At 48.8% G+C, this 26,703-nt stretch overlaps 1 protein-coding gene across 1 annotated transcript; it reads right to left on the reverse strand.

Moving 5' to 3' along the window:
- Nucleotides 1-412: 412 nt before the first annotated feature.
- On the reverse strand, nucleotides 413-18,861 carry LOC128726205 (regulator of G-protein signaling 17). The gene is made up of 7 exons (XM_053819998.1): nucleotides 18,837-18,861; nucleotides 18,558-18,749; nucleotides 18,315-18,323; nucleotides 1,235-1,315; nucleotides 761-989; nucleotides 568-689; nucleotides 413-503 (listed from the first exon to the last, which is right to left on the reverse strand). Exons 2-7 carry the CDS (start codon nucleotides 18,746-18,748, stop codon nucleotides 413-415), a joined length of 723 nt encoding a protein of 240 aa, XP_053675973.1. The 5' UTR covers nucleotide 18,749; nucleotides 18,837-18,861.
- Between the last annotated feature and the right edge of the window lie 7,842 nt (nucleotides 18,862-26,703).

The following is a 26,703-nucleotide window of genomic DNA, read 5'->3' on the forward strand; positions in this document are numbered from 1 at the left end:
TCTGCGATCTGATTATACGCGACCCTATGCGTTGCAAAAAGAAAATATCATGGCGGAGGAATTTTACGCCTCGCTGGCATAAAGGAGATAGTCGAAAAGTTTGGAGAGCAAAAAAGTACGTCCGTACGAGATGCGCAAGTACACCGATAATAACCTAAGCAGCCCACCTGGGGGAGAAGCTGTAAGGCGAGCCAAGGATGTGGGTGGCCCTTACAGGGTGGTACAGCATAGCCATTGTGCCGTTGTTCTCCATCATGATCGCTCTCAAGACGCTCTCGGGCGCTTGGCGGTACAGGTGAGAAGGCATGACGGTCTGGGTAAAGTGGCGGGTGAACATATTTGGGATTTTTCAAACACCCCGCGTGAACTGAACCACGGAGCAGCACCGGAAAATGGGGGGGACCGGGGATCCCTAATTGCTGGGACTTTCTGCCGTCGAACCGGACGCCGACACACCCTCCGGAATTTGGGCCAGCGTTTTGAATTGAGGGGAATTTATAAATCTGCAACAGAGAAGAATGGCGTGAGTGTGTGTTGGAATGCGTACCGTGTCGCGGTGCTGCTTACCTCGGGTACGAATCTCTATGCATAAGTGTATAAATTTGTAGTTGAGCTTCGTCGAAAGTGTGCGGCGTTGGTTCCACCATATTTCTATTAACTATTTCTCTTACACGCGAATCTAACGATACCTGCGGTTGAAGAAGTTGTGAGATGAAAATTTGAGGCTCAGTCGTTCCGAGGCCGAACAACAACGCCATACCTCTTTCGGTGATAAAATCGAGATATAGTCTTCATAAATAAACCTAGCCTTCTCCTCTATCGCTTCCGGGTTCGTCTCCTTCTTCAGCTCTTCACAGGCCAGCCAGAAGAGTATGTTTTCCTCGCTGTATTCGCAGCGCAGGAACTCCCGGAACGCTTTCCGCCCGCTGGGGCTCCGCATGAGTTTGTCAAAGCTCTTGCCCCAGCTGCGAATTTCCTCTAGCGTTGGTCTAAAAGAGTTGATAAGAAATGGTGCAAGCGGATGAGTTTGTAATATTTTTACGAGAGATTATGTGCAGTTTCTTTTCACGATGTACAGTATTTTACGATACAAAGAAAACTCTTGCTCAAATTATATTCAACCGAATGGAAACAATAACCTCCTTAGCAAAGTATGAAAATAAAAATCGTTCCTCAAATAGCAAAAATCGGACATGTTTATATTGATTCATACGGGCGCAGATAATCTACTCACTGTTCACCATCGAATAGCGTATCGGAACTAGCTTGGTCTTTTTTCGTAGGCCCATTGTCTTCTGCATTTTTTATAGCCAAACTGTAAATATAAAAAATAGGAAAAAAATCAATCAGGTATATATTAAGCTGTTATTTGAGCAACGATGAACAAAGGATGCTAAACGGGTCATTGTTGTTCCGGGAATAATCACCACCCAAAAGTACGATTGAAATTGATCATGTTCTAGTGGAGGCATTTTTCATTCCACTTTCCGCTATAAAATACTCCAAAACACATTCTCGCATTTGTTTCGGATGAAACCTGAAAAGCTCCTTCCTGCCGTCTCTCGGCGAAAGACGCGCAATAAATTATGGAATGTGACAAAACGCTTCCTTCTTCCGGGCGGCCTGGTTCCACCCGGCCCGGTTTTCCCCGTGGACGGTAATTTTCCGGCACGGAACGGCTTGAATTAATCAATGGACGGAATCTGTCAGCCCCGTCAGCAAGCAGGCCAGGTTAGCCGGTAGGCGACTGGCTCGTTAGGTTTCCGCTATATAAAATTTATGTACAGCATCCTCACGGCCCGAACAAATGGGGACGAAAAATATGGAGCAGTGACAAACGCTAGGCAAACTAAGCTCACCCAGCGTCACCCGCCTCTTGAGGGAGAGAAAAAGTCACCCACTTGACACTAGCATCTCGCTGTCGTCGAATATTTATCAATGATGCTCCATCTCGCCTCGTCTGCCTGCCTTTGTTTGCGTGCACCTTCGAGAAGGCGATGTATCCCCGAACGAGCAAAAGGGCGGATTGGTTCGGGGCATGAAATGCAATCTTTTACCGTTATTCTTTATTCAGCAACCCAAGGAACGAAAGATTTGTCACGTAGAGTTATTATTGAATTTATGCCGCCACACTTTCGCTAAATTTAACGAAACCATTACGTCACCGGCGACTTTTTCACGGGACATCGAACGAGCCGCAGGGATGCCACGTACGTTTGCGTTATTTTCGCCTCGATGCTCCTTGAAAGCTCCAGCGTACAGCCCCCGGATGAAACGGGAATTTAGATATCAACGAGCGAAGCGCCCAGCTCACGGTTGGGTGTTCCTTCAAAGGGCATCCCAGACGGATTGGAATAAATATTTAATTTGTAAAAACGTATCATTCACGTTAAATTGCTCCCATGCTATTGATATTTTACTAGCGTTGTCAATTGGTTGAATGCGTGGGATGCGTGGGATAACAACAACAAAAGATACATTCGTAGCATAAAGAATTAATTGGACTTCCGTAACACAAACGAAGTTTGCATCCCAAAAGGTAAATTTCGTACAAAAATTTACATAAAATTACTCATATCGTGTCAAATAAAAAGCGTAAAAACAGCCCAGAAACGTAGAAAACGCGATTATCCTCTGTAGCAGCGTAAAAGACTCCTGACATTTAACAACGAAAACAGTCAACAGCAATCAGTATAACACATCAAATGGACCGTACCACCGTGCGCCTTCTAAACGGCGTAACAGCATTATTTCGGCTCGGAAGCGGTAAAAACGCGTCCAACCACCGCTCGCTTACCCCTTTCGAATTTTCCCAATCGCCAGGCGCCATTTTTCGGCCATACTTCGGGAATAGATGGACCGCCGTTTCCAGCGGAAACCGTGGACGGTCGCGGCTGTTCGTCGGAAGGATGCTCACTCACACACACACACTTGGCGCGGCACCGCTTCACCGGTTTCGTCCGTCTCACAAAATGGATGCAAACACTCGAATACGCCGCGGTGGCGGTTTCACTGGCACTTTCTCACCGTCGCACCGTTTGGTGAAAAACGTGCGAGAACGAGACGCACGATGGACGTTGACTCCGGACGTGTATCGTATACGGCAACCACGGCGTGCCGTCTATTGTTTCGACATGTTTGCGCAGCACTTAGGGTGTTGTGTCTTTCCGCCCTTTCGCGAGCACCTGCCGGGGGTGCTGCGGGTGTCCTGCGGGTGGCATCTACGACGTGCGCCGCAGGAACGAACCTCGAACAAACACCCACACACCTTCGTCACCACAATCACGTCCCCACAGACACACACACACACTCGCTTACACGACCCACAAGGGATACACTTTTAGGTCGCTGATTTCTTGTTTGGCTTTTAGCACGCCGTTGCGTCCGTCCGGTGCTCCCCTACCGGAGGCTGCCGGGTTTTAATGCATTCACAAGTAAGCTGTAATCTAGGTAAGATGTTTGCTCTACTGTCCACACTGCTGTCGTCGGAGGTCCTTCAGTGGGATCCTTTCCGAGGGCGCACCCTCCTCGAGGACAACCGCACCGTTTCGCGAAAAGCACTGTCGCCGTACGATCGTACCGTTCTCGATGGTCGATGCACGAGTTGTCACCATTGAAAGCTCTGCTGTACGGTGAACGAGTGAACGAATCTCAATATGAGTACTGTCGCTTTCCTGCTATGCGCACGTTCTTCCACTACGAGCTCTTTGTGCAGGGGAAATGACCCACAAATGCAATAAACGAAGCAATGCACCATTTCGCCCCGTTTGATAAGACCGATTGCAAATTGCATCCCATAAGCGTTAATGTGCCTTAGTCGCTTTCGCTGAACTTTTCCTTTGAATGGTTAGATGATTCTTTTGCAAATATGAATGTAATTTTATTCACTTTCCCCCAAAAGTTTATCCAAAGAGAGAACAATTACACGCAGGTACGCATTCGCTGAAACACTGCGTGCCGAACGGCTTAATCGCATTTTCCGATGCACAATGTGCTCGTCAACACACCGAACCTGGTTCCGTGCGAAACGTCCTCGAAGAGAAAAAGGGTGCCGACGGCTGGCAGCTAATTACACACTCTTGAGCATGAATAAAATTAGCCGAAGAGAATTTTCCTGCCTAATCAGCAACACGGGCCCAGCGGCCACCGTAACGATGGTGGACGTCAGCCATGCCTGCCCGTGTATTAGTGGCAATTTAATGATTGTCTGCACAGCCCACCCTCGGGCCAGTGGTGTTTCCGGGCGCCTGGAGCCACATCCGGCCCCCTAGCTCCACTTGTGTCAAAAAGGACTGGGCGCCTCCATCGACGGCCCATAGCTCCGAGGCGGTGTGAAGTACTGGGCGCCTCCATCGATGGCCCCGCGGGTATAAACACGTTCGATGTCGCCTACTGCGATGTCGAGTGCCGTTGCAGGACAGTGTAAGACGCACGCCGCCAGGACGGTACCTTTAATGGCTCACAGGAATCGGTTCGAGGCGGATTAATGAGGGCGATGTTTTTTCGGGCACAAGCGCGCTCGCGTAACGATGCTGACTCCCACATAAACGCAGCAAACCACCATCGTTATGCTACGGACATCTCAATACCGGGTGAGCTATTTTCAGGACACTACACTGTAGCCACGTTCTGTAGCTACGATCGCTTTCCACTCGAGCGCGTCGGTAAAGAACCGACCGTGGCTTTTTGCGAGCGCAGCAACACCGGAAATCTCTCGCGCTCGTCCGTGGTACATGCAGGACATTTATTGACACATCTGCCCCGTTTCTCTGGCTTCGTTTGCTCCTTCGTCCCTTCCACACCACATGTTTTCTAATCGAACCTACCCGGGTGCCCCCAGCTCGCGGTCCTCGCGCATCATATTTGAGGTTAATTACTTTGATGACGGGTTTTCCCGGATGGCATCGATGATGTCAGTGTGTGCATGTGTGCCAATCCCAACGCCAGGGGACATACATGCACACATACATCCCCAGGCACACACATCCACATATTCAAGTGATGCCCACGTGTGGGTGGCCGTTGTACGAACTGGGAAGCAAAAACGACAAACCAGCGGGCAGCCGGCAGCCGGCACGGTTATTGGTAGTTGGTCGCAAATGTGTGCACATTATTTCGGGACGCTCTGGTTCGAGGGGCTAGCTCGCGCAGTGACCGCGTTGGGTGATGATAATAAACTTTTAATGGGTTTGTTTTGCTCGGAAGTGCCGGATGGGCCGGATGGGCTGCATGGGTTCGGTTGTGGCGATCGGATGGGTTGTCGTAAAGTCGGCGGGTGGAACGGCGTAAAAAACGTCCACACGTTGCTGTTCTCGCCTCGACACGTGGATTTTCGCTAATGTTATTACTATGCTTTTTTTTCGTGCATGTCTGTGTGCTAAGTTTGATCTTTTTTTTCAGATTCTCAAACCAGTGGCTTCCTGCTCGGTCCTGGTCGTACGGACTAGGGATGGCACAAAAAGGCTGCACGGGGAAATCACGAGCGCTGTTAAATGATTCAACATCATAATACAGAATTTGTTTCGATTGCTGTTGAAAGGTCACTTGGAAGAAGCATAAAACCAGTGCACTAAAGCGTACGACCGCGAATGATGTGAAGAGTGCGACGATGTTGGGTGCGCATATTTAAAACACTGTACCAAATCAGATCGTTAACCTTTTGCGATTATATTTCGCACCATCATTTTTTTTTGTCTAGCAAAGAACAACCATTAACAGTCTGGAATTGGTCCGTAGGGAGCAAGCAGTGATGATAAAGTTTGCTTTGCTGGTTTTTAGCGGTTTTTGCTGAGGTTTCTGCCCTTTAATAAATTACAGGATTGTCTGCTTGGATGTTTCTTTTTCATCATATGCACGTTGAATAAATCAGGCAGTTATAACGTGTGAAAAAAGCACGATATGAGCAAATGATTTTTATTCTTTTCAACAATGACATCCTAAAAAATATCTTACGAAGACCATCACGATTTTAATCTCATCAAGTATAGAAATAAACTCATTTTTTGTGTATCTCCTCTTGCATTACCATGTTAGATCAAAGCCGAAATACCGAAGTTCCGAGCTTTCAGCAACAACGCAACGAACACAATGTGAGCCGATGTCCTACCCTCGGGAAATGAAGGAGAACAATCAAATCTACCCCGTTATGGGTGGCTCGTGACCATCATCAGTGTTTCATTCAATTTGGTTCCATTTCCTTTGACTCTCTCCGTACCGATATGGCACAGTGCAGTGCAAGAATCACCCCGACACTAGACTAGACGGGCGAATCCGGCACTTTAGCTATCCCGAAGACACCGAAGACCAACCGGAACCAACCCTCGGGTGGAATTTGCTTTGCTGATCACTTCCAGCCAACGCAGATGAACTCCATCTGGGCGCGACCCTCGGCTTATCGTGCACCTTTACGGGTTCCAGCGTGGGAAGAAATGTACGCCAAGGGTTGAATTTTTAATCCACACCGAGGCCGAACGAACCCAGATCACAATCAGGTCGATGGAACCGAAGTGCCCGTTTTGGTTAGGTTCAACCAAAAACGGCGTTCCAGATTTGTGCCGTCCCGAGCGCACCCAAGCATTCGAAGGAAAAACACCCATCGTTTGCGTATTTCTTCATCATTTCCTGACCCCTTCCAGCGTGAATGGGGGTGTTTTGTGATTTTGTTTTTTGCCCTGTTTGCCCAACGCCACCGAAGGCCACAGCTTCACCCAAAATGCGCACCGTTGCACCCGGGCAAGTTGACCGTCAGGTCACCGCCGTGTAAAACCTACCCCGAAGGACGCACACTTCGGTCGGTCCTTCCCGGGAGGCATGCAAACGAGGCGCCTGGAAAGCGCGCGCAACAACAGCTACAAAAAATAAGCCCCTCACGAAACAAAGCCAAAAGGGCGCCCACATGAAGGGCCACCGTGCGGGAAACGGTCGCTTCCGGTGCTGAAGTTTGCGTTTGTTGTTTTATTTCATCCCTTCCGTCCCGTGGCGAGTGGGGTTACCATTGTTGTTGTTCGGTTGGTGGTTCGCTTCGCTGCCACCCCCGGGTTGACGAGGGAAGGCAGGAAGGATTCACTAACCCACCCACTGGCCACTTGCCCCCTGCTCGTGTAGACCTTCGCCGGTGTTGCCGGTGCGCCGGAACACACCGGATCCGGAGGTTGTTGAATCTATTTGCACTGGGTTGGTCTTTATTTAGCTGGATAAACAATTGTCCTTAGGGCAGGTTAAGTGCATTGAAGCGTGCCAGCCAATTCCTATCGCTAATGTCCTTCCCGTCGCTCGTCGGCGACAACACATGTTTGTGTCCTGCGGCCGTACGTGGACGTGGTGTGGAAATTGAGTGGAAGCGTTTCAGGCTTTTTTTTTGCCTCTCTTTCTTTTCTGCCTCTCTTGTTTTCAAAGAAAACAGCAATACCCAAGGGTTGCGGGACACATGCTTTGCCGGGATGGAACGCGGACGGTTGGGAAAACAAAAACGTTAAATTTTGAGCCGTGATCCTTGGAACATGAAAGCCGCCTCATGAATGCGTCATTATGAGGCTCGGGAGCGTCTTCCGGTGAAAGGTAGCCCTTCGCTCGGGGCTGAGACAAGTACAAAGGCGCAAGTGATGGCTTGGTGAACGGAAACCTAGGCTCAGGTACAATGTTTAAATTCTTGATGGAGCGCAAATCGCGAAGGACAGCTTGCTTTTAGCGCACTCAATCGATTGCGCTTTTACGTGATTTTTATTTCCCATCCGAGCCCTGTTACTGCGTTGGTGGTAAAAGAGAGTTGCATATTTTAAAAAGCAACGAATACGTAATCTAATTCCGTTTGACACACCAGCTTGCGTCCTTAAATAGATCCCGAAGGATCAATCCGACTTATTATTAGTACAACAACGCAGCTTTTCTTAGATAATAAAATTAGCAGATAAAAATACCCATTAATCCGTTTTGCCATTCCTTTGAAGTTCGGTAGACACGTCGCATACGAGAACCTACAGGCCACAAGCTCAGCCAAGCTATGGCAAGGAGATAGTTTCGAAAGGTAGGCCATACAACACGGTCGCTTTTAGGGGTGGCTCGATATGTGCGGGTGGAATCAAATTTTCCACCCACGACCGTTTATTAAAAGGGCCATCTTGAACCAAAGCGAACCGACCGCTCGGGTAGCGGTTGGCGATCGAAATAGAACCATACTGCCGGTACCAGTGCCCGATGTCGGCCATTTTCCCACTCACAAGTTCTTTTCGTCGAAAATTGCGCGACATAAATGCCAGTCATCCCGGTGCGCTCATCAGCATCGTGCGCATCGCGAAACAAGCGCCTTTCATCAATCAACTCTTGGCCCTTAGCTCGGCAACCTGATGAGCTCGCGGAAACGCGTTTCTCGGTGAAAACACTTCAAGCCATTAGAACCGCGTCAGTGAATCGGCAAAAATATCCCACGAATCTGTGTGCGTGTGTGTGTGTGTGTGTGGTTGGCGACCGTTCCGCCAGGGAAGAATTCAATTTAGCTCCCGTGGGCTCGCTTTGCCTTAAATCTTGTATCATTTGATTTTTTTTTTCTGCGACCTCACTCGACCGGCGGATTTCGCTTGAAGTAAACCCATTGGAGCCTCGGGACTAGAGCAGAAGCACAAGCCGCTCAATACGAAGCCGGACGATGTCTTGCCGGTGTGAAGCGGCTCTCGGAAGGCTCCGGTGGGCTTTCGAATAGGCCGCTTGCCGTGCCAAATCGAGGGCAGCGAGTGGGAATCACTTCCTAGCGGCACAAGGTTCAACCTTACGGAAGAATGACAATTTCTTCTTCCACCCCCAAGGGAGCTAATCACGATGGAGCGCTCTTCATCGCACAGCGAAACAGAAAGCGAGCGAAAGAATAGCGAACCCTCGAGCACCGCACGTTCGACTCACGCCAGTAAAAAGGGCTATCGAATCCGTCCGTTCGTTCGACCAGGGTTTGAAGTGGGTCCTCTGATCGGAAGCTTTTGGCTCCCGTGCGTTGGCTGACGAACGGATTGATCTATTTCTTGCCTCCATTGGCACCCGGGGGGGCATATGCCAGTCATTTCGATAATCACACGTACGGGTTTGAGGCCTCCTGCTAACCCAACAGTCGTCTTCGGGTGAGTGAACGATTAAGCGGAAAACTGACGCTGGGTGCCCGCCGTAAGCGTTGCCGCTAGAACAGCTAGACGCACCGATGAGTGAAACGAAACGCATTCACTGACAGCTTCGATTGAGAGTTTTGAAGGTGAAATATTTCTAATTTACCTCAATCATGTGTTGTGGGGGGAAAAAAACGAGCCGGAATGTGGCTTACCGTGGCTCAGCGTGGACGGCAAGATGTTCCCGGAATAAATATCAACCCGAAAAAGCCATTACTTCTCGTGAGGGCGTAAAGACATTGCGTCAACTAGAATTGGAATTAAAATACACTTAAATCATATTCAGAAATGGTTTCACGTAATTTTCTCAGCCCCTGTTTCTCGTTCAAACTTAACACCATCGCCTTAAAGCAGGAAGTAACAACTTAATTTGATCCTTTGTAGCTGAGCTTCAAACTTTCAGACAATATAAGTCGCGTTCAAATGGTGTAATACCCTGCAATCTGGAATCGTGTTTAATCGATGTAATAATGGGAAACTCCACACAAAACGAGTACGCATTGAACAGGTGGGTGGCAGCAGTTTTAACGAGTTTTTCAGGGCACGCGAACTGCGGGACCAACTTCACCGTAGCGTGGTAATGAAACCCAACCCAGTGGTTGAAAGTTAGACATGAGCTGTGTTACAGGACGTAAGAATAAACACACGGGTTCAAATGAAAAAAAACACACACACACACACACACACACGCTCAGTTTGCTTAGTCCCGAGCAAAACTCAAACAATCCTTACCCAACTTGACGGTCGCCCGATGCAACAACTGTGTGGTTTAACCGACCGACCTAAAGGGAACCCTTTGCTTTAAGGGTGCTCTACCAACATTGCACCCGACTTGGGCGAGCGGAACGACGAGATTTTGAAATTAATTTTTAATTGAATTACACTTCGCACCGACGACAAGCGTCGAGTGAGCCATGCCACCGACCACCGACAGCAACAGGTGAGCCGCTCGAGTCGTGGCAGATGCAACCGGTGCATTTATCGACAGGTGGCAGCTTTGAACGACGTTCGAGGCGACTGCATTCCAAGCGAAATGGGTCATTTATTAACACTTCAAAGCGACGGCTTGACGCCTCGCTCACCGTACGCCGTGTGCCGGTAGGCTGTTGCATTTGATAGCATTTAATTCGCTTCCTCCTCGAACCAGGGTGGTTCCTTCCAGTGCCGATGGGCTACCGAAAGGGGGCAAACATTTTCCACCCGAATGACGCTGGCCAGTCGCGCTTCCAGCAGCAAGGGAATGAAATTAGAACCCAGACCCCGGGGTTCGTAATCGCGCCGGAACGTACGTGCCTTTCATCATCGTGCGGCGCAGCTCACAGCGAGCCCGGATTAGTAACGCCCTTGATGCCGTTTCAATCACTCAACATGGAATCAGACACCTTGGGTGGCACTGCCGGGCAGCAGTACTGTGGCATGAGAGCGGCGGTAATCCTCGACGCCTCGCATGCAGGCTTTAGTGCTTTCATTGTTGCGGATGAATGGATACATCTTGGCACCGCAGATAGCGAGCCTTTTAGCGCGTTACACACGAAAAGCGGCAAATCCCTACGTAATATCGCTTGAGCCCCAAGCGCTCATCATGTGCGACCGTGTGCGCGTTGCTTTCAGCATGGATTTAAGTGATGGAAACAAATTAATTGAAATTATGGATGATGTACTTCCTGCAAATATGAAATATGCAAGATACAATAAGCCTAACGCGCACACGTATAACATTCACAGTTTCCCACATAGCAATAACTAAGAATTTTGCAGGCAACAAGTGGAACTCTCAACACGAGTACAAGACCAAGATTGCTTATGCATATTGCACTGATCGCGAACCATGTGCCATCGCGAACAACCCTTGAGCAGATGAAACGAAACACCATCGCAAAACCAAGAACCGAGACGCCAAGAAGTTGCGAATGCATCATTTCACCACCCACCAGCGCGTGCACGTAATAATCGCCGCGTGATAAATGAACAACGAAATTGCGACTCCAACGATTACACCCATACCGTTGGGGTAATTCAGGAAGACGCCGGAACGAAACGGCACCCTTTATGTTCGCGTTGAGCGATGACTGGAAGGGAGCGAAACCACACCAAACGCCCTCTTTGCGTTGCAATGCATTGCGAGCTGCACCAGACGCCCGCTAATATATTCTATTTCCATCCCCCGTGCCGTAGGATAATAAGCAGGGACAAGCTCGCGCATGTTCTACGCCACCAAGCGCGCCGTTCGCGCGAGCGGCAGTGCTTTAATCATTTTCATGTTCACGCGGTACATTTTCACGAGCCACTCGTGCCATGCTTCATATTCAAAGTCTCCCGGGCGCCTGAAAATGAATGATGATTATGATAGTGCACATTTCTTTACGTTATATTCGAAGCGATAAAAACGACTAATGTACTGCCTGGCACTGGGGCGGACTTAACGCCACTGCAATGAGCTTGTGCAGTTCGCGATGCAGTCGACCGTGCCGTGCGGTTGTTGGCGCCATCGAGTGATGTCACTTTCGTCTGTTCTTGACCTTTATCTTCGATAAGTTTTTCGTGCGTGCCAGCGTGAACAGCAGATAAAGCATAACTAAAGCAAGTGGCGGAGGGAGATAGCACGAAAAAATAAGCGCCCTTTTTCGGTGGTCCATTTCTTTTGTTTGTTTGTCTGCTGGCATTGTTCGCGCCGGCGGTTGTTTGTGAAAGGAATCGGTTTGTCATTTGGATGCCCACTTCCCGAGTGGGTTTTCGCGGCACCAGTTCGTTTTTTTTTGTTTTTCTTCCTGTCGGCTCAACCATTGCGTGACCGCTTCCCAAGAAATGGATGACGCAAAGGTTCCCGCATTCGTAAACCATTAACGGTCGAAAGCCTGCAAAGAGGTTTTCTATGGCAACAAACACAACAGCGATGGTTTGTGGACAAAAAAATACCCTCGCTCAATGGCGGCACTTTACAGCGGCAGTGCACTGGGGCACTGGGTTTGATTGTTTCGTAAAGCACCGAACCGAGAGCGAGTGCCACCAAAGAAAGGAATGAGAAAGGTTCCACCCCGCGCATTACAAGCTTAATTCATCTTTCCGGCAAGCATTACGCAAAATCGTCATCATCGTTAGCGCCTAGCGTCTCACCGGGCTGGCGCCTCCATTGAGAGACCGCGTGGTGGGATTTTTCCTCTTTTTTCCACGCCATTCCAAGCTTGCGCTGGCATTGGGAAACGCTTAGCGGTGCTGATACGATGTGCGAGCTGGAAAGGTAGCATTAATATCGCAGTCCCGGTTGCGATTGTGCGGCTGTGAGTGTATGAAAGAAGAAACGAAAAGCACGAATGGAGGGAACAAAAAACCTCAAGCCTGTATTAGAAACGCACAATCGCCATCACAACGACAATCGATAAAACCGTCGTTATGAACAGCGGTGGCGACGGATGACGATTGGCGTCCGAAAAAGCTGTCCCCATCAAGGCCTTATGACAGATGTTCACGTTCCCCCCGGAGAAGATTTCGGAACGCGCGCTTTCAACGGTGATGGCAGGGTTGTTTCGGTTGTTTTTTTTCTTCTTCTGCTTTCTTTCACAACGCTGCGAAATGGTGCGCATCGGCAGTCGGTGGGGATTAATGGGATTTGTTTCAAATAAACGTAGCAAACAACGAAAAGGCAAGGCCACTATTAGGCAGCTCATTCATTAATCATTAACGCCACATATATTCATGAAATCCGCAAGCTGTTTCTTGCTGACTAGGCTTCATTTAGTTACAAACGTGATTCTTGAGCGATTCAAGCCGAGAAAGAAAATTGCTTTCACTGCTCAATTCAACACATACGCAAAAAATGTGTTGCCTCATGTGCCTCAAACAAACGTTACCAGACGTTCCGTTGCCTTTCAGTTAGCAAATCGTATGTCATACAGTTAACATCAGAAACCACCATACATCTTCACACCCCATGAAGGCTGGATTAGATCCTATTCAAAGAACGTCCCAGCCAGATGCGCATTAAACTAGACCTCGAAAAATGAGTATATATTTAGTAGGGAAATATCTCACACGCCAACCGCTCCACATCGTCGGGCCATGCATGTGCATAAGGGCGGGCCATGCACCCGTTTGTGGCTTGGTTGCCATCGTCTGCCAGCACGGAGGCGTTCGGTGCGACCCCACACATGTACACATGATAAAATTAGAAGCCGTTAAACCGACCGACACTGGCCTGGCTTCGACTTCCGGCTGACGGACGATCGTGGCTTCACCGCATGTCAGCCGTGCAAACAACGCTCGGTTGCAAGGTTGCCTTCCAGATGCACTACTTGTTGATTAGTTGCAAGTGCGCTTCATTGTCCTCTTTCGCCGACTCTTTCTCTCTCTCTCTTTTCCACTCCCTGTGGCCATGATGAACAACCAACCGCTTTGCGCCATCGTTCACGTCAGGCATCAAACGATGTCCGCAGCAGACATTCGAGCGATGGTTGATCGTACGACTAGGACCGTCTTAGTCGCCCGGTTGGTGTGGCAAATGACACTTGGAGCAATCGATTATGTCACCCTGGCATGACGCGGCTCGGCAATGCAAACGCCCCACCGGGTGTTTGGAAAGCTTGGAAGAGGCGGTTAAGACGCTTTTGATAAATTAAACACCTTAACTACCCGCCAGGAACACAAACGCCACCACCTATTGTCTAACGATGGTGTGCAGCTCAAGCTCGAGAAAGCAATTGACGCTCAATCACGGTGATGGATTTGAGCAAACGGAACGGATTGTGGTGGTGAATGGGTTCTGGTGCCAAAGAGGAGTGCTATTTCATTGAAACCGATGTGGATCGCTTAATGTCAGTGAGTGGTTGCTCATAAAACCTAAAAAACATTATTATTCTCCCTATGAGAAGCTCCTTTGTTGAAGTAAGTACAATCGAGAACGGAATATTGGAATTAAATCATGCGTAACGTCATAAAAGCACTTCATACCAAGCTGCTATGGAGCATTCGAAAATTTAGGTAAATGTACTGATTTATTTAAAACAATTTCATTTATGGTGCATCAAATTGATTCCATTGGAAGTAAAACACTGGGCGCCTCCATCTGATTCAATAAAAAACTAAGTGCCTTTATCTGACTTATAAGTGGTTAATAAAGTAATGTAACGATAAAAACATGTTCCCTTGATCTCAATAAGATAAGTAAACATGGATTTCCCACAAAATAGAGCAACAGGTTACTGAGCCCACATAAAACCCACAATCGTCAAGTACCAGGCGTCTCCATTTCGATATGAATTTTTATAATCTGTCGTAATGAGACTGTTTACAGGGTTTTTTTTATGTTTACGCATTTTTAAAGTGTTTCAAATACAGTTTCTTAATAACACGATACGCAATTCATCAATCGCAGCAAAAGGTTATGCTCAAAACTAACTCAAAATCAAATCACAGGTTCCGACAAGTAGCAGCCACGAAACTGGCGTTTACTTGCACACTTCATCATTCAAAGCTGTCGATCGTGCAGGTATTTGGTCATGGGCGTACCAACTGGCGAAGTGTTTGTAAACCTCCCCAGCATCTCGGCATCCGGCAAGGGCACGTACGCAACGGCCCACACCGTAGCCACATTCCTGCTAGCATTTCGTAGCGCAATTGATCTGCGATCTTCAATCCGGGTGCTGGAGCACTGGGTAGCTGCCTTAAATTCGGCACCAGCACAGTAATAAACATTATCACGATCAATCTCACCGACCACGATCACGGCTCGTCCTTCTAACCCGTCTTCAACCGAGGGAATATTGGTGGCGAAATGTTTGGTGATCAGACGAAAGATTACGCCGAGGTCACGAGGTGTGAAACGCGAAGAGAAGGGATTCTCAAAATTTACATTCTATATCGTGGCAATCATTTGCACTAGTCAGCCATGCTTCCCCGCTTCGAAGCTTGCTGTGCTTCACGCGTATTATGGGTGGTGTTTTTTCTTCTTATTTCCAGCTTTTTTTTTTGGTGCCTCTGCTGCGCCCCGGAAAATTCAACAAGATCATAGCGATCTGTTCACGCGTGTGCTTCACCGTCTCCGCCCACCGACACACCTTAGTCATGGATGCTCGCACAAACAGTACGATCAAGCGGCCGTGTTTGTAGATTTATTTTCCTTTCATTCAAAATATACTTTATAATCGGTTGTATCACTCATATAAACGAAATTAAACGATACTCGATTCATTTACGATGCTAGATTCATTTACGCACAGTACGACACCTTAATGCACAGTTTAGCATCACAATGAGGATGAAAAAGTGATGCCAAATCCTTTTGAATTTTGTTTGTCATATTTTTGCACCCCTAGCTCACATTGTAAACATTCACGAATTATTATGCCTTAGGAAGCTCTGCGTCTCTACGTATCACTTTATTTTGGCCCGCCACAAACGCACTGTATAACACACATGCTGGAAATTGGCACGTTCCATACCAGTTTCTGGCACGTTTTTTGAAGCAAACAAGTATGCAACCACCTCAACCAAATGCCGTCGATCGGTTCAAACTACCACACCGCTAGAGTCACCCTTTCGACGAAACGTCGCTCGACTGTTCGACCCTGACCAGCTCCCGAGCGGACCAGAACTGCACGCCTAGAACGGTGACCAGCGAATGAATTCGCCGACAGACAGGCGCGCACAGCAAACCCACCACACGACCGTTCCCGGTGTCGTCCTTCGCACCGCGCTCCCGCGCGGATTTCCTCCTTACGCTTCCAGCGGGTTCAAGCCTGTCTCGGTGCGGGAGTTTGGGTTGATGGATTTTTGTTTACATTTTTACATCGCCACCGATCGGCGCGCCAATCAGTGAAAGGGGAAGGAAACGATGAGGCAGAGACGTGCCATCGCATATCATCGCCATCGTGTTGGCCCAGAGCAAGGGAAAAGCGTCGCTTCGCATGCATTTCCACGCGACGCGACTCGTACGCAGCACAGCAACGCAACGCCCGTTCGCGTCACGCTGACAGACAGAGACAGCATGTAGCTAAAATTGTGAGAGAGAAAGCACGAACGCAAGCCCCTTCGTGAGGAAAAGAAACGTTTCGATCTCCCCACGTAGCGCGGTAAGAGTGAAAGTTTCGTTCAGTTCGTTTCCAGTTCACATCCCGCGGTACTGTGGGATGTGACTGAGAGGAGCGAACAACTTAACGAAAGCCCGCTAGTACGCAGGAACCGCTCGGGAGTGCCAAGTAAAACGCACACTAACAACGCAACCGAGTGGTGGCGCGTATTGTGGTCTTGGGTTCAGCGAAAGAGCGCGAAAATCTATCCACCCTTGGTGGTGTGTCCTTCGCCATTTCCCAGTCATGCCGTCGCAGCATGGCCCACGCGAATCGTTCTCTCTTTCTCTCGCTGTTCTTTTATTGCTCTCTCGTGCACTTGAACTAAAAGTCACTCATACAGGTGTGATTTTTTTGTTGAGAAAAAAATTGGAATCAACACCAAGCACGTTTGAGCGTTGTGGAGAACTGGACGAGAGATAAAACTACACAGTCCAGCGAGAAAAAAGAGGCATCTGAGTATTGAAGAGAAGGCGTGAAAAATATCAGTTATTGAGATAAAAGGAGATTCCCGTTTAATCCCTTCTTTAGATTGTTATCTAACGAACATTGATAAATATGGTTTAAAAGGATAATAAACACGGCAGAACTGTCTGATGAATTAAATGCTGGATCTGGGACTTAGCTTCCTGAGCGAGATAGCTTAAGAAAGAGAGTGAAAGTGAGAGAGGTAGAGCGATTGAATGGAAGCACACACACATACCTTGATCAGCTTGCTCACCCTTATTTTCCCAGAGAAGAAAAACAGACACCTCGAAAACTCACCCTCGGATCGTGTAAGAGAAAACATCACAGAGCAACAGAGAGAACGAAGAGAGAGAGAATGAAAGAGCGAGAGAACGAAAGTGAGAGCTAAAGGGCACTAGCATGCGTTTGTCATCTAACGCCAGGCATGACATCGCCAATCGGGAAGAAACGCAAGAAATCCTTCGGAAGAAGCAGGCTTCCATTCATTCATTCATACAATACCCAGGCATGGCGTAGCGGGATGCACACACTCACACACATACACCTTCACCACCTCCCGTCGTTTCCCCTGCCATGCGATTCGCATGCTCTTTCATGCGCCTACCCCAAAAGCATCTTACGGCACTGCTGCTGGTCAATTTTCGCCCGGGTGCTCAGGGGGTAAGCTTGGACGCGATGTCCAGGAGCTGAACACGGTGGGACGGAGGATGGATCACTTCCACCGAAGCAATCATTGCGTATTGATTAGCGTTGAACATCGTTTTCGCTTCGGCATGTGCAACACGCGGTCACGCTCGCCATTCACGGCAATTGCATGCCAACTAGAGCACCGTGTGATTGGAAACGGTTCAACTCTGAGCGCTGCTGAGCCGAGGACTTACATGCAAATACACTACATCGCAGCATGTACAATGGTGTATGGAACATTTCTCGCTCACGAAACAAGGATGCAGTATAGCACGCCTGAAAGGTAGGCAACACGCACCACACGCACGTGCCTTCAGTGAGCTGAAGTATTGCATTCGCATCGAATTTTGATATGCTGGTTGTCCACCAATTTATCCTACATACTTGGAGCTGCGCTTGAATTTATTATTTGATCAGTTGAGTAACGGTAATGCCACTCATTCAAACTAATTGATGGTATGGCATGGGTCGTTCCTTCGTCATGTTACGACCGAACCGGGCCTTAAAGCCATTGTACCGCGTTGGGAAAGGTAATAAAAAATCACCCTCGCTGCTCTCCTCCTTCCCAAATGACCCGCTTCTTCCGGTACGGTATTGATTGATCACAGTCCTCGTTCAGGAAGACGACGTTCGGTTACCGAACCCTTCAGACCATCGGTCCAACGGCCACCAGCTGGGTGCGCGTGTGATTCATGACGTGCCGTGAGATACGAGGGGCTACTTTTTCTAATAAATATATTCATTACTGTCTTCAACTGGGCTTGGGCGGCTTACTAGCCTACGGTAAATTATGAAAACGGTACCGCCCGGTACCTCGCAAGCCCCCATTCAACCGTACCGGTGATCCAAAATCCGTGATCTCTCTCTCTCTCTCTCGTGTGGGTGCTATTCCCAGACCGGTCTACCAGCGGGTGGTATGTTTCAGGAGCCCTGCTAGTTCAATAACACTTACCACTTAGCCCTGTACAGCGACACGGTGCAGTGGTTGCGGCATTCCGTTCAGGTGCGGTGCGGTGCGGTTGTTGAGGTGCCATTTCCCGTTCGATCGATTCGATGCAAGGACCCCGGCGGCGAGTTCCGGAACCAGGCAGGAGGCGTGAAGATAGCGAAGCAGTAACGGAACAAAGAAAATATAAAAAAACACGACACATGTTAGTGAGCCTCAGGGTAACCGGCTGGGAACGCAGTGCCTTACCATGAACAGGAGCAGCAGCAGCACCAGCAGAAACAGCACGGTTTCTGCGATGGTGCACGCTGTAGCGGCACGACATTGTTGCTTGATTCCTGCGCCCCACTCAAAGACGAATTAAGTGGACCACTCTGAACGGTTGAGCCCATGCCCCGGAGTCTACACCCCGCCGGCAGCCCGTCTACGCTGCAGGACATTCTGTGGATGGCAGAAAGAACACGGGCATGAGCCGATGAGCGGGAACTTGGGTGCATGGATGATGCGGTTGACCCGGCCGTTACTTACCCAATCTCGAAGAAGCGGATGGAAGTTGTTTTGCGTGTCAAACAACTTCGGCTTAGGAGCGTATCGTTAGCGAGACAGGGCTGACACCGGTCGCCCTTCGTACCACAAACGCCATCGCCCACTCGAGCTCCACGGAATGCTTACTGGTAGCGGTGAAAGGAGAGAGAAAACCAGGGTAGATATGGATAAATTTTAGTGATCAAAAATCACATTTAACGTCTAAAATGCACAGTGACCGGAACACACGTGGGGAGCCGGTTGGGTAAACAAAACGAAAAGGGAATAGTGAATGCAAAAAGCCCCAGGCCACCATCGGTTGGGGCTGAATTATGAACGAGAGCACAGGAATCTGTGCGATGCTGCAATCGACAAGTCATACGAGCACCCTAGCGTGATGCTCATTGCTGTATTATGAGCCAAAACCGATCGATTTCATCCTACTGCTGAGCGTAAAAAAAAAAATATATATATATATATATATATATATATATATATATATATATATATATATATATGGGTCTCATTCGAGTGAATGACGTTTGAAAATGTTTTTTTTTATTCCAAAGCCAAAGGCCACATGGTATAAGCATCGAAAGACTTTCCTGGAATCAGGTCAATGCGGTTAATTAGGGAACAAATATGTTTGTACGATTTTTTTTTGCTCCCTTTTTGTTTCTGAGCTGTGGTACCGGTAATGATATCTTAAGGGAAGTTTGTTTTTTTATGAACTAAAGGAAAAGAATCAAAATGTCAGACGAGTAATTTGTTTGCTTTCCATTTAATTTAAGAAATATACCAAATCATTGAAACTGTTTTATGTATTTCAAATCGATCGACCTATCGATACAAAGAATGGATGAAAAAGGTAATGTGGGTCGATGACGTCATTTGAAGATAGCTCCCATAGAAATACTTTACTTGATAACGGCTCTAAGTGACGTCATATGCCAGGAAAAAATGCTTCACAAGGATATTCCGACACAAAAAAAAACATTTCCACTGTGATTGATGGAAGTACACGTTTTTTTTTTCATTGCTACGTATCTTTGAAACATTTTATAAGCGTTCACGAGTTTACGGTGTACCTAACAAATGCTACAAAACAAAAGTACCGCAACGATTCTCAACCCTTTTTTTAACACGTTTAAAAATAAAATATATTAATTTCTACGGCAAATACAGTTTCCACGTAAAGCCTGTTTCATGAATATTTACTGGAACCGCATCGAACATAATTACTCCGTGCATGATTTATATCTGTTTAATTAGATACCGAAGCTAAGGTATGCGTGAAGCAGCTTTTTCTCGCCGCCCTCATCGATTGCACTGAGCCGGTGCGGAGTCGGAAGCTTAGCTGCAACCCGAGCCTAATAGCTGAACGACAGCGTGTATCGCTAAATTAAATCGATCCTCGTGCAAACCACCAGCCACCTCACCAACGAATCAAACACCCAACCCGATGGAGGCGCCTGGTGCCTGACCGCATGGGAAGCCGATGGAGGCGCCCAGTACCGCACGTGCCGGCACCATCAGCCGGTTAGTAACGTCGGCATCGGAAAGGGGCGGATATTTGCCAAGTCAATCGATACCATTAGCATAAACACAACATAGTTTCGCGCAAACGCTAGTGATTGCATAAACGACAACACGGCATTAATCGTTTTTCCCGCCGACGATCCACGTCCTAACCAACCACCGTTTGGGTCGTTGGGCACACGAACGAGTCGATCCGTTTCGCACCTGGCTGGCTCGATGGTCCTTGGGATTTCATACGCGTCCTGGGGAGCACCGGGAGCAGGGCGCACCATTAAAACATCCACCACGTCACGCCACCCCGTCATTGCGGATTAACACACATTCAAAGTTCCCGCTCCCGGGCGGCTCGGTATGGCTCTGGAGCGGCTTTAAATAATTGAATTCCGTGAAAAACACCAACGACGCATTTACACCTTCCCCCTTTTGGCGCGCCCGCGAGCGAACCGGGCTCGGGATAAACTTTACAAACCGTGCCTTATCGATGGCCGGAACGAGTACCGGGCGCTTGTTTTACGTTACACGCTTCTCGGAAGCGGCTCCCGCTGGCTGGTGCGCGCTTTTGTGACCATAAATTCCCCCGATAAGGCTCTCATCGGTATTCACGCGCATTATTAAGTGTAATTAGGTTTTCCCTCATACTGGGTGACGAAACAAAGCGAAATATGGGAAGCTAAAATTGTACCCAACATAAAATTGGCCACCTCAACGACGGAGCTTTAGAGCTTTCGCACACCAAGGGAAAATGGGATGGCGGACAAAACAAACCATGGACCAACGTCGAAAACTAATACTAGGCAAACAAAAGCCTAGAATCCTTGAACCTGTTCCCGTCAACTCACCTTTCTTGGTGGGCACGAATTTTTGCGTGCGTGAAAATTCCTCCAGGCCGAATACTCTCCGTGCGCCAATCAGCCCCACCACAATGTTAGGACCGTTTTTGTCTACGTTGTTTTTTGTGTACGCTTTTCACGCGTCCCGCTGCTCCAATTGCTGGCGTCCGGTGCTGGTCAATAATTCAGCAGAAACCATAAACCTAAAACAAGGCCCGTTCCTATTCACTGTACGTCGTTGTTGCGTTTCACCCGATCGTGGTGTATTGTGTGGCGGATGCCTGGCCTCCCGGATGAGTCATGGGCCTCCTCCGGTGACGGATTGGTTCTTTTCTCGCGCCTCGCGTTCTCTTCGATGGCTCGCCCTCTGGACTGCTACCAGCCCTGCGCGAACAGCTTCCCCCAGCGACACAGCACACACCGTTACCGTCGGTGCATAATACGTGGCAGCAATGGGTAAGCAAACGAACAGCTCCAGTCAGGATAACGATCCCGCGTCGACGGATGCGCTGTGTTTTTTCGCTGAGCTCGCGAACCTACCAGCTGCCAAGGGACCCCGTGTCTTTGAGCGGGGTTTAATGGTGCATTGCCGGTTGCCTACCTTCCGGGCGGCGTGGTCGATAGCATCGATTGGCGAAGGATTCGTTTGCAGATCGATCGAAGGCTACTGGTGCATCGCTGTTATCGATGTTCGAGAGGCCGAGATTGAACCGATACGTCCACTAGTCCACGTTCTAGGCTTGAGCGTTCTGAGGATTGTTTGCCGAAGGACGACGGCATACACACCGCACTTTATCACACTAGCCACGATACCACGATACGATAACTACCCGCGCGCACTCACTCTAAGCCCGATCACTGATAAGCCACTGACTGCAGTAGTTGCACTACGTTCTATGTTCTAACCGGTTTGCACTGCCACTGGACCAGCTGTGAAGAGGCGAAAAAGGGAAATGAAATGTAAGAAATCAGCCCCTTATGCCCCTTACGAACCCATCCGTCGAAAGCTCGTTACAGCCGATGCTGCAAAGCCCGGGCCAGGCATCCGGATCTATCCCACGCCGATGGTCATAATGATAATGGTTGCCGATGGAGATAGGCTGCCGATATCAATATATCTCCTTCCGGTTGAGCCACGCCACCCACCCAACGATACCCCGGACGCAACGGCAACCCAAACCGAACCACAAGCCACCCAAAACGGTCTCCTCCGGGAGGCGCACATTTTCATTTCACCCGCTTATGGGTCAGTGGGCCCTCATCGAGAATTAAACCTGGCCCGTTCTCGTCGGGCCTGCCACTCATGGCTCACATGCTCGTCCTATCGGGGTTTTGTCTCTCCCTCACTCTCTCTCTCTCTCTCTCTCTCACTCTCTCTATCTCTCTGCCGTGCTCTGGTGCCGTCTTGCTCACTCGCGCGCTCTTACTTTCTCCGCTATCTCTTCGACCGCCCTGCTAGATTGAAGCCGGGCTGGGAGGGTGGCTTTTCTCTATTATTTTTAATCTCTTGTACCACTGGCACGGTGTTCCGTTTCGTTCCGTTCTTTCTCTTTCTCGCCCTTCCCACCCACCCACTGGAAACGAGCCCACCGTCGCAGATGTTCAACATCGGATGTGAAGCTTTTTGAAAATGCCCCGCACCAGTTCCTTCGCCTTTGTGCAAGTGCCATTTGCCTCCGTTCCGGTGCCGCCCGAACCCGTATTGTTCCGCTGGGTGCATGTGCGCCTAATGGCGTAGGTACGGTGGGTGGCACCAGGATAGAACACGAGCCTTACTAAAGAGCGGTGCCCTGCGCTGCGGGGCCAACCATTATCATTATCACCATCATCATCAACTTCCGCGGCTTCGAACGGCGTGGAAATCTTCATTTTCCACGGCCTCAGTTTCGGATGCTTGCACAGCACACGTACACACACACTCGTACGTGAGCGCGCACACACTCAGAGCAGGAAAGTACACACAGCAGGGCTCGTGATCACTGATATTATCCTGTGCAAGCTTGAAGGATCCCGATGCTGGAATGTGATACGTTCCATGAAGCCCGCTTCACTTTCACCGGGCGTAAAAGGAAACCTAGCACAAGGGTACCATTCCTCGCAATCGTACACGATGCTGCTCACTGGCTTATGGGTGGAAAACCATGCGGAAAATCACTCCACTGCCCATTCAAAGGTGCAAACGACGTCAGGATGGGAACGCACCTTTTCCCAAGCTGTCAGATTTATTGGAATCCGGCCACTGGTGGCACCACAAAAACACACACTCTAATCACACAGGCACCGAAAGGGAAAAGTAATGGGAAAAGCAAAACACTCTCACAAAATCACCCCCCCATCCACGCTGGCAGGCACGGGCTAGGCACGGGAAATCGCAACCAAAATGAAATCGCGGCACCGAGAAGACACTCGCCAGTTGATGGAATCACGGCATTACGCACCGAAACATTCACGCGCGTGGAATCACACGGGTGCGTGAGTTGCTGCTGCTGCTGCTGCTGCTGCTGTCCCTACGGCATGGGACGGTCGAAAAGAGGCTACCACCGGAGGAATTTTCACGCGCCATCCGACCTTCGCACACGCGAAACAAAAGCACACACGAACGGGCAGGGCAGAAATTTTTCACGCTTCAATTTTACCGAAACTTGTGCGAGCGCCCAATTGCTGCCGTTTCCGTAGGGCGCAACAAAAACCAATATGGCGTTAACTACTACACACCACCTGCACGGCCATGCTCGCTTGCGCACGCACACACGCGCACACGCCAAACGCGGGCCCCACGGCACGAAACGAACGGGGACCCCGCAATTGAACGTTCTCGCACACAGCCACACCAGATCGCACAACAAGCGACCAGCAACAACAATAACAGAGGAAGAGAAGCGGCCACATACACACACACACACAGACACACGAACATACTCGGAAAAATGAAAAACAAAACGAAAAATAACACACTAACGTATGCTCCATTCAGGCGCGCACTCGCTCTTCCTCGCCTAGGCGGTTTTCCACGGGGCGCTGGGCCAGGTTTCTGGCTTTTCCTGTGCGTGCCTTTCGCCTGTTCTTGGTCACTCCCGGGTACACATTACCTTCTCCCACCTCCCGCTTCCCCTCTGCTTGAGTCCCTGATCTTGGTTTCCACACCGTGCTGGAGGACGAAGCGCCATTCCTGGCCCCAGATTCGCCTGCTTTCTTTCTACCGCCTTCGTGAAGGGCTACGGGTTTTTTTTTTTCTCGAGCAAACGGGGCGAGCCCCACCACGAGCACCGGATGGGGTTGAAAATTTTTGGAAATTCCGTTCACCTGTCGCCACCGCAACCGCACCCCACCGGGTTCTCGGTTCCGTTTCGGTCAGTTTCCCTGCCTGCTCCTTCAGCTGCGCTGGTGCCCGAGCGAGCGCTGGTCGGCCATAAAGGTGCAATTATTTTTAACTGCTAACACTGCACTACTTACTAGTCCGCTGGCACTAAACTAACTCCAATCGGTTTTCCCTAATTGACGAGAGGATTTTTCCGAGGAAAACTCCTTCGCGTTCGCTCTCTCTCACTCTCTCACTCTCTCTTTCTCTCGCTCACACGCGCAATCCTGTCCCACTGTGCGCTCTCAGGTGGTTTTGCGCTTTTGCCTCACGTCTGTTGTGTTTTCATCGCGTGCGCTCGCTCTCTCTCTCTCTCGCGCGCGCTCTCGCTCTTCCTTGCTCTCATTTTCTCACCCCAAACGCACTCACACAGGGCGGTCGTCCGCATTTCCACAAAGAACGCCGCGCGCTCGCACGTGTATGGGGGCATAATTTTTCCCGAGCTCCAAGTTAACAACCCACACCAGGGCGCCTTCGATCGTGACGCCGTGTCGATGCGCCAGTCCGGTGGTGGTAGTTCGCCTCATCTCCTATACGCTTCGCTCATCAATTTTCCATTTCTCACCCACTCTCGCGCCGTGTGTGTCAATTTTCCACACTCGCTCGTCCTCGTACTGCCGTGGGCCGAAAAATCCCGCGCATCTTTGATGCCCGTGTCGCGATTTGTCGCCTTAACGCCTGTTTACAAGCGCATGGAAATGCTACGGTCGCGAATACTCCCTCTGGCTTTGTCGAGTGAATGGCATTTTTCACCCCATTTTTCCAGGCATTCCGAACTCGGCACCGAAAGCTTCCATAGGGCGCAACCGAGGATTCGCCTTGTTAACCCACCCAACGGCCAAACGGGTTCGAATTCTCTCCGCTCCCAGGGCTATCCGTAACGGACGCGGACAATTCGGAAGATTCGGATGCCCGCCCTTCGCGTATTTCCCACACTCCTGTCAGTCTTCGAGCGGACCCGATGTGCGTGCGCCTATGGGTGTGAGCTGGTGAGGGAATTTTTTGGGAGAGAATTTTACTGCCCCCGTCGTTCTCATTCAAGCACGCGTGTTAGCTTACATCAACAATTGGAAAATTTATCACCTCACCCACCGCCCACTCGTCCAGTGGCAGTAGCTGGCAAACCCGTCCCCAAACCAATCCCCAGAGCAGCTGCTTGAATGGAGCACCCCGTCGTGGTGTGTGTGCGCGTATGTGGTGGAAAAGGGAAATGGGTTGGAGGGTGAGGGTGGTTTAGTGTTATTATGAATTCCTTCGAGTGATGCTGGCAACGTTAGAAATGTACAAAAACGCCGACCCTGTTCGATGAAGAGCAATGTTGAACTGTTATTTTGAACAAAGCTTCGAACTTTTCAACCGTCAAGAAAAATAAGTCTCCATTCGCCAAAAAATACCAATAAATTTTATTTGGATGAAGAAAAATGTTATTATATGCCAATAAGCTGTAAAAATTATGGTAATATGCTTCCTAAATTGATTATTAAGTGATGATCTTTAATTATGCATTCTGTTTTACTCTTCATTCAATGAGATAGGTTTATTTTAATTCTAAAATTCGTTCAGTACTTAAATCTACGTGAATGGCATTTATTAACGCTAACATATGTTTCTAATTCATGTTGGAAAGGTAAATGATACAACATGAAGACAAATATGATTGTAGTTAACCACATGCACTATATAGATGAAATAATATGAACAATACTATGTATGGTACAAATAAAACAGGAGATAAATTAGCATCGATTCCTATTTCTTGTTATTTAAATACGTAATACGCTTACGTGTATCAAATAACTATAAAATGCTTTCTGAATGCGTTGTTAAGTTATGATTTTTTGTTTTGGCGTTGTTCACTCATCATTCTAATTTGTAGAACTATTTCAATTCTGAAATATATTCAATGCTCAATTTTTCGCCAGTCATTCGTTTTATCGTTAGTATATGTTTCTATAGCATGTTGGAAAGATAAATAATAATATTTGCAGCCAAGCATGATTTAACGGCCAAATATTTGACAGCGGCGAAATTTTCAAAATGAACATGTGCGCCTAGAGCATGTTCGCCATAACGTCACGTAGTCGAAATGTCAACATGTGTATCAGCACGTTTGTTTTGAAAAGTGTGTTTCTCGGTGAGGTGG

Source organism: Anopheles nili, chromosome 3 (genome assembly GCF_943737925.1).
Source record: "Anopheles nili chromosome 3, idAnoNiliSN_F5_01, whole genome shotgun sequence".
Classification (NCBI taxonomy): Eukaryota; Metazoa; Arthropoda; class Insecta; order Diptera; family Culicidae; genus Anopheles; species Anopheles nili.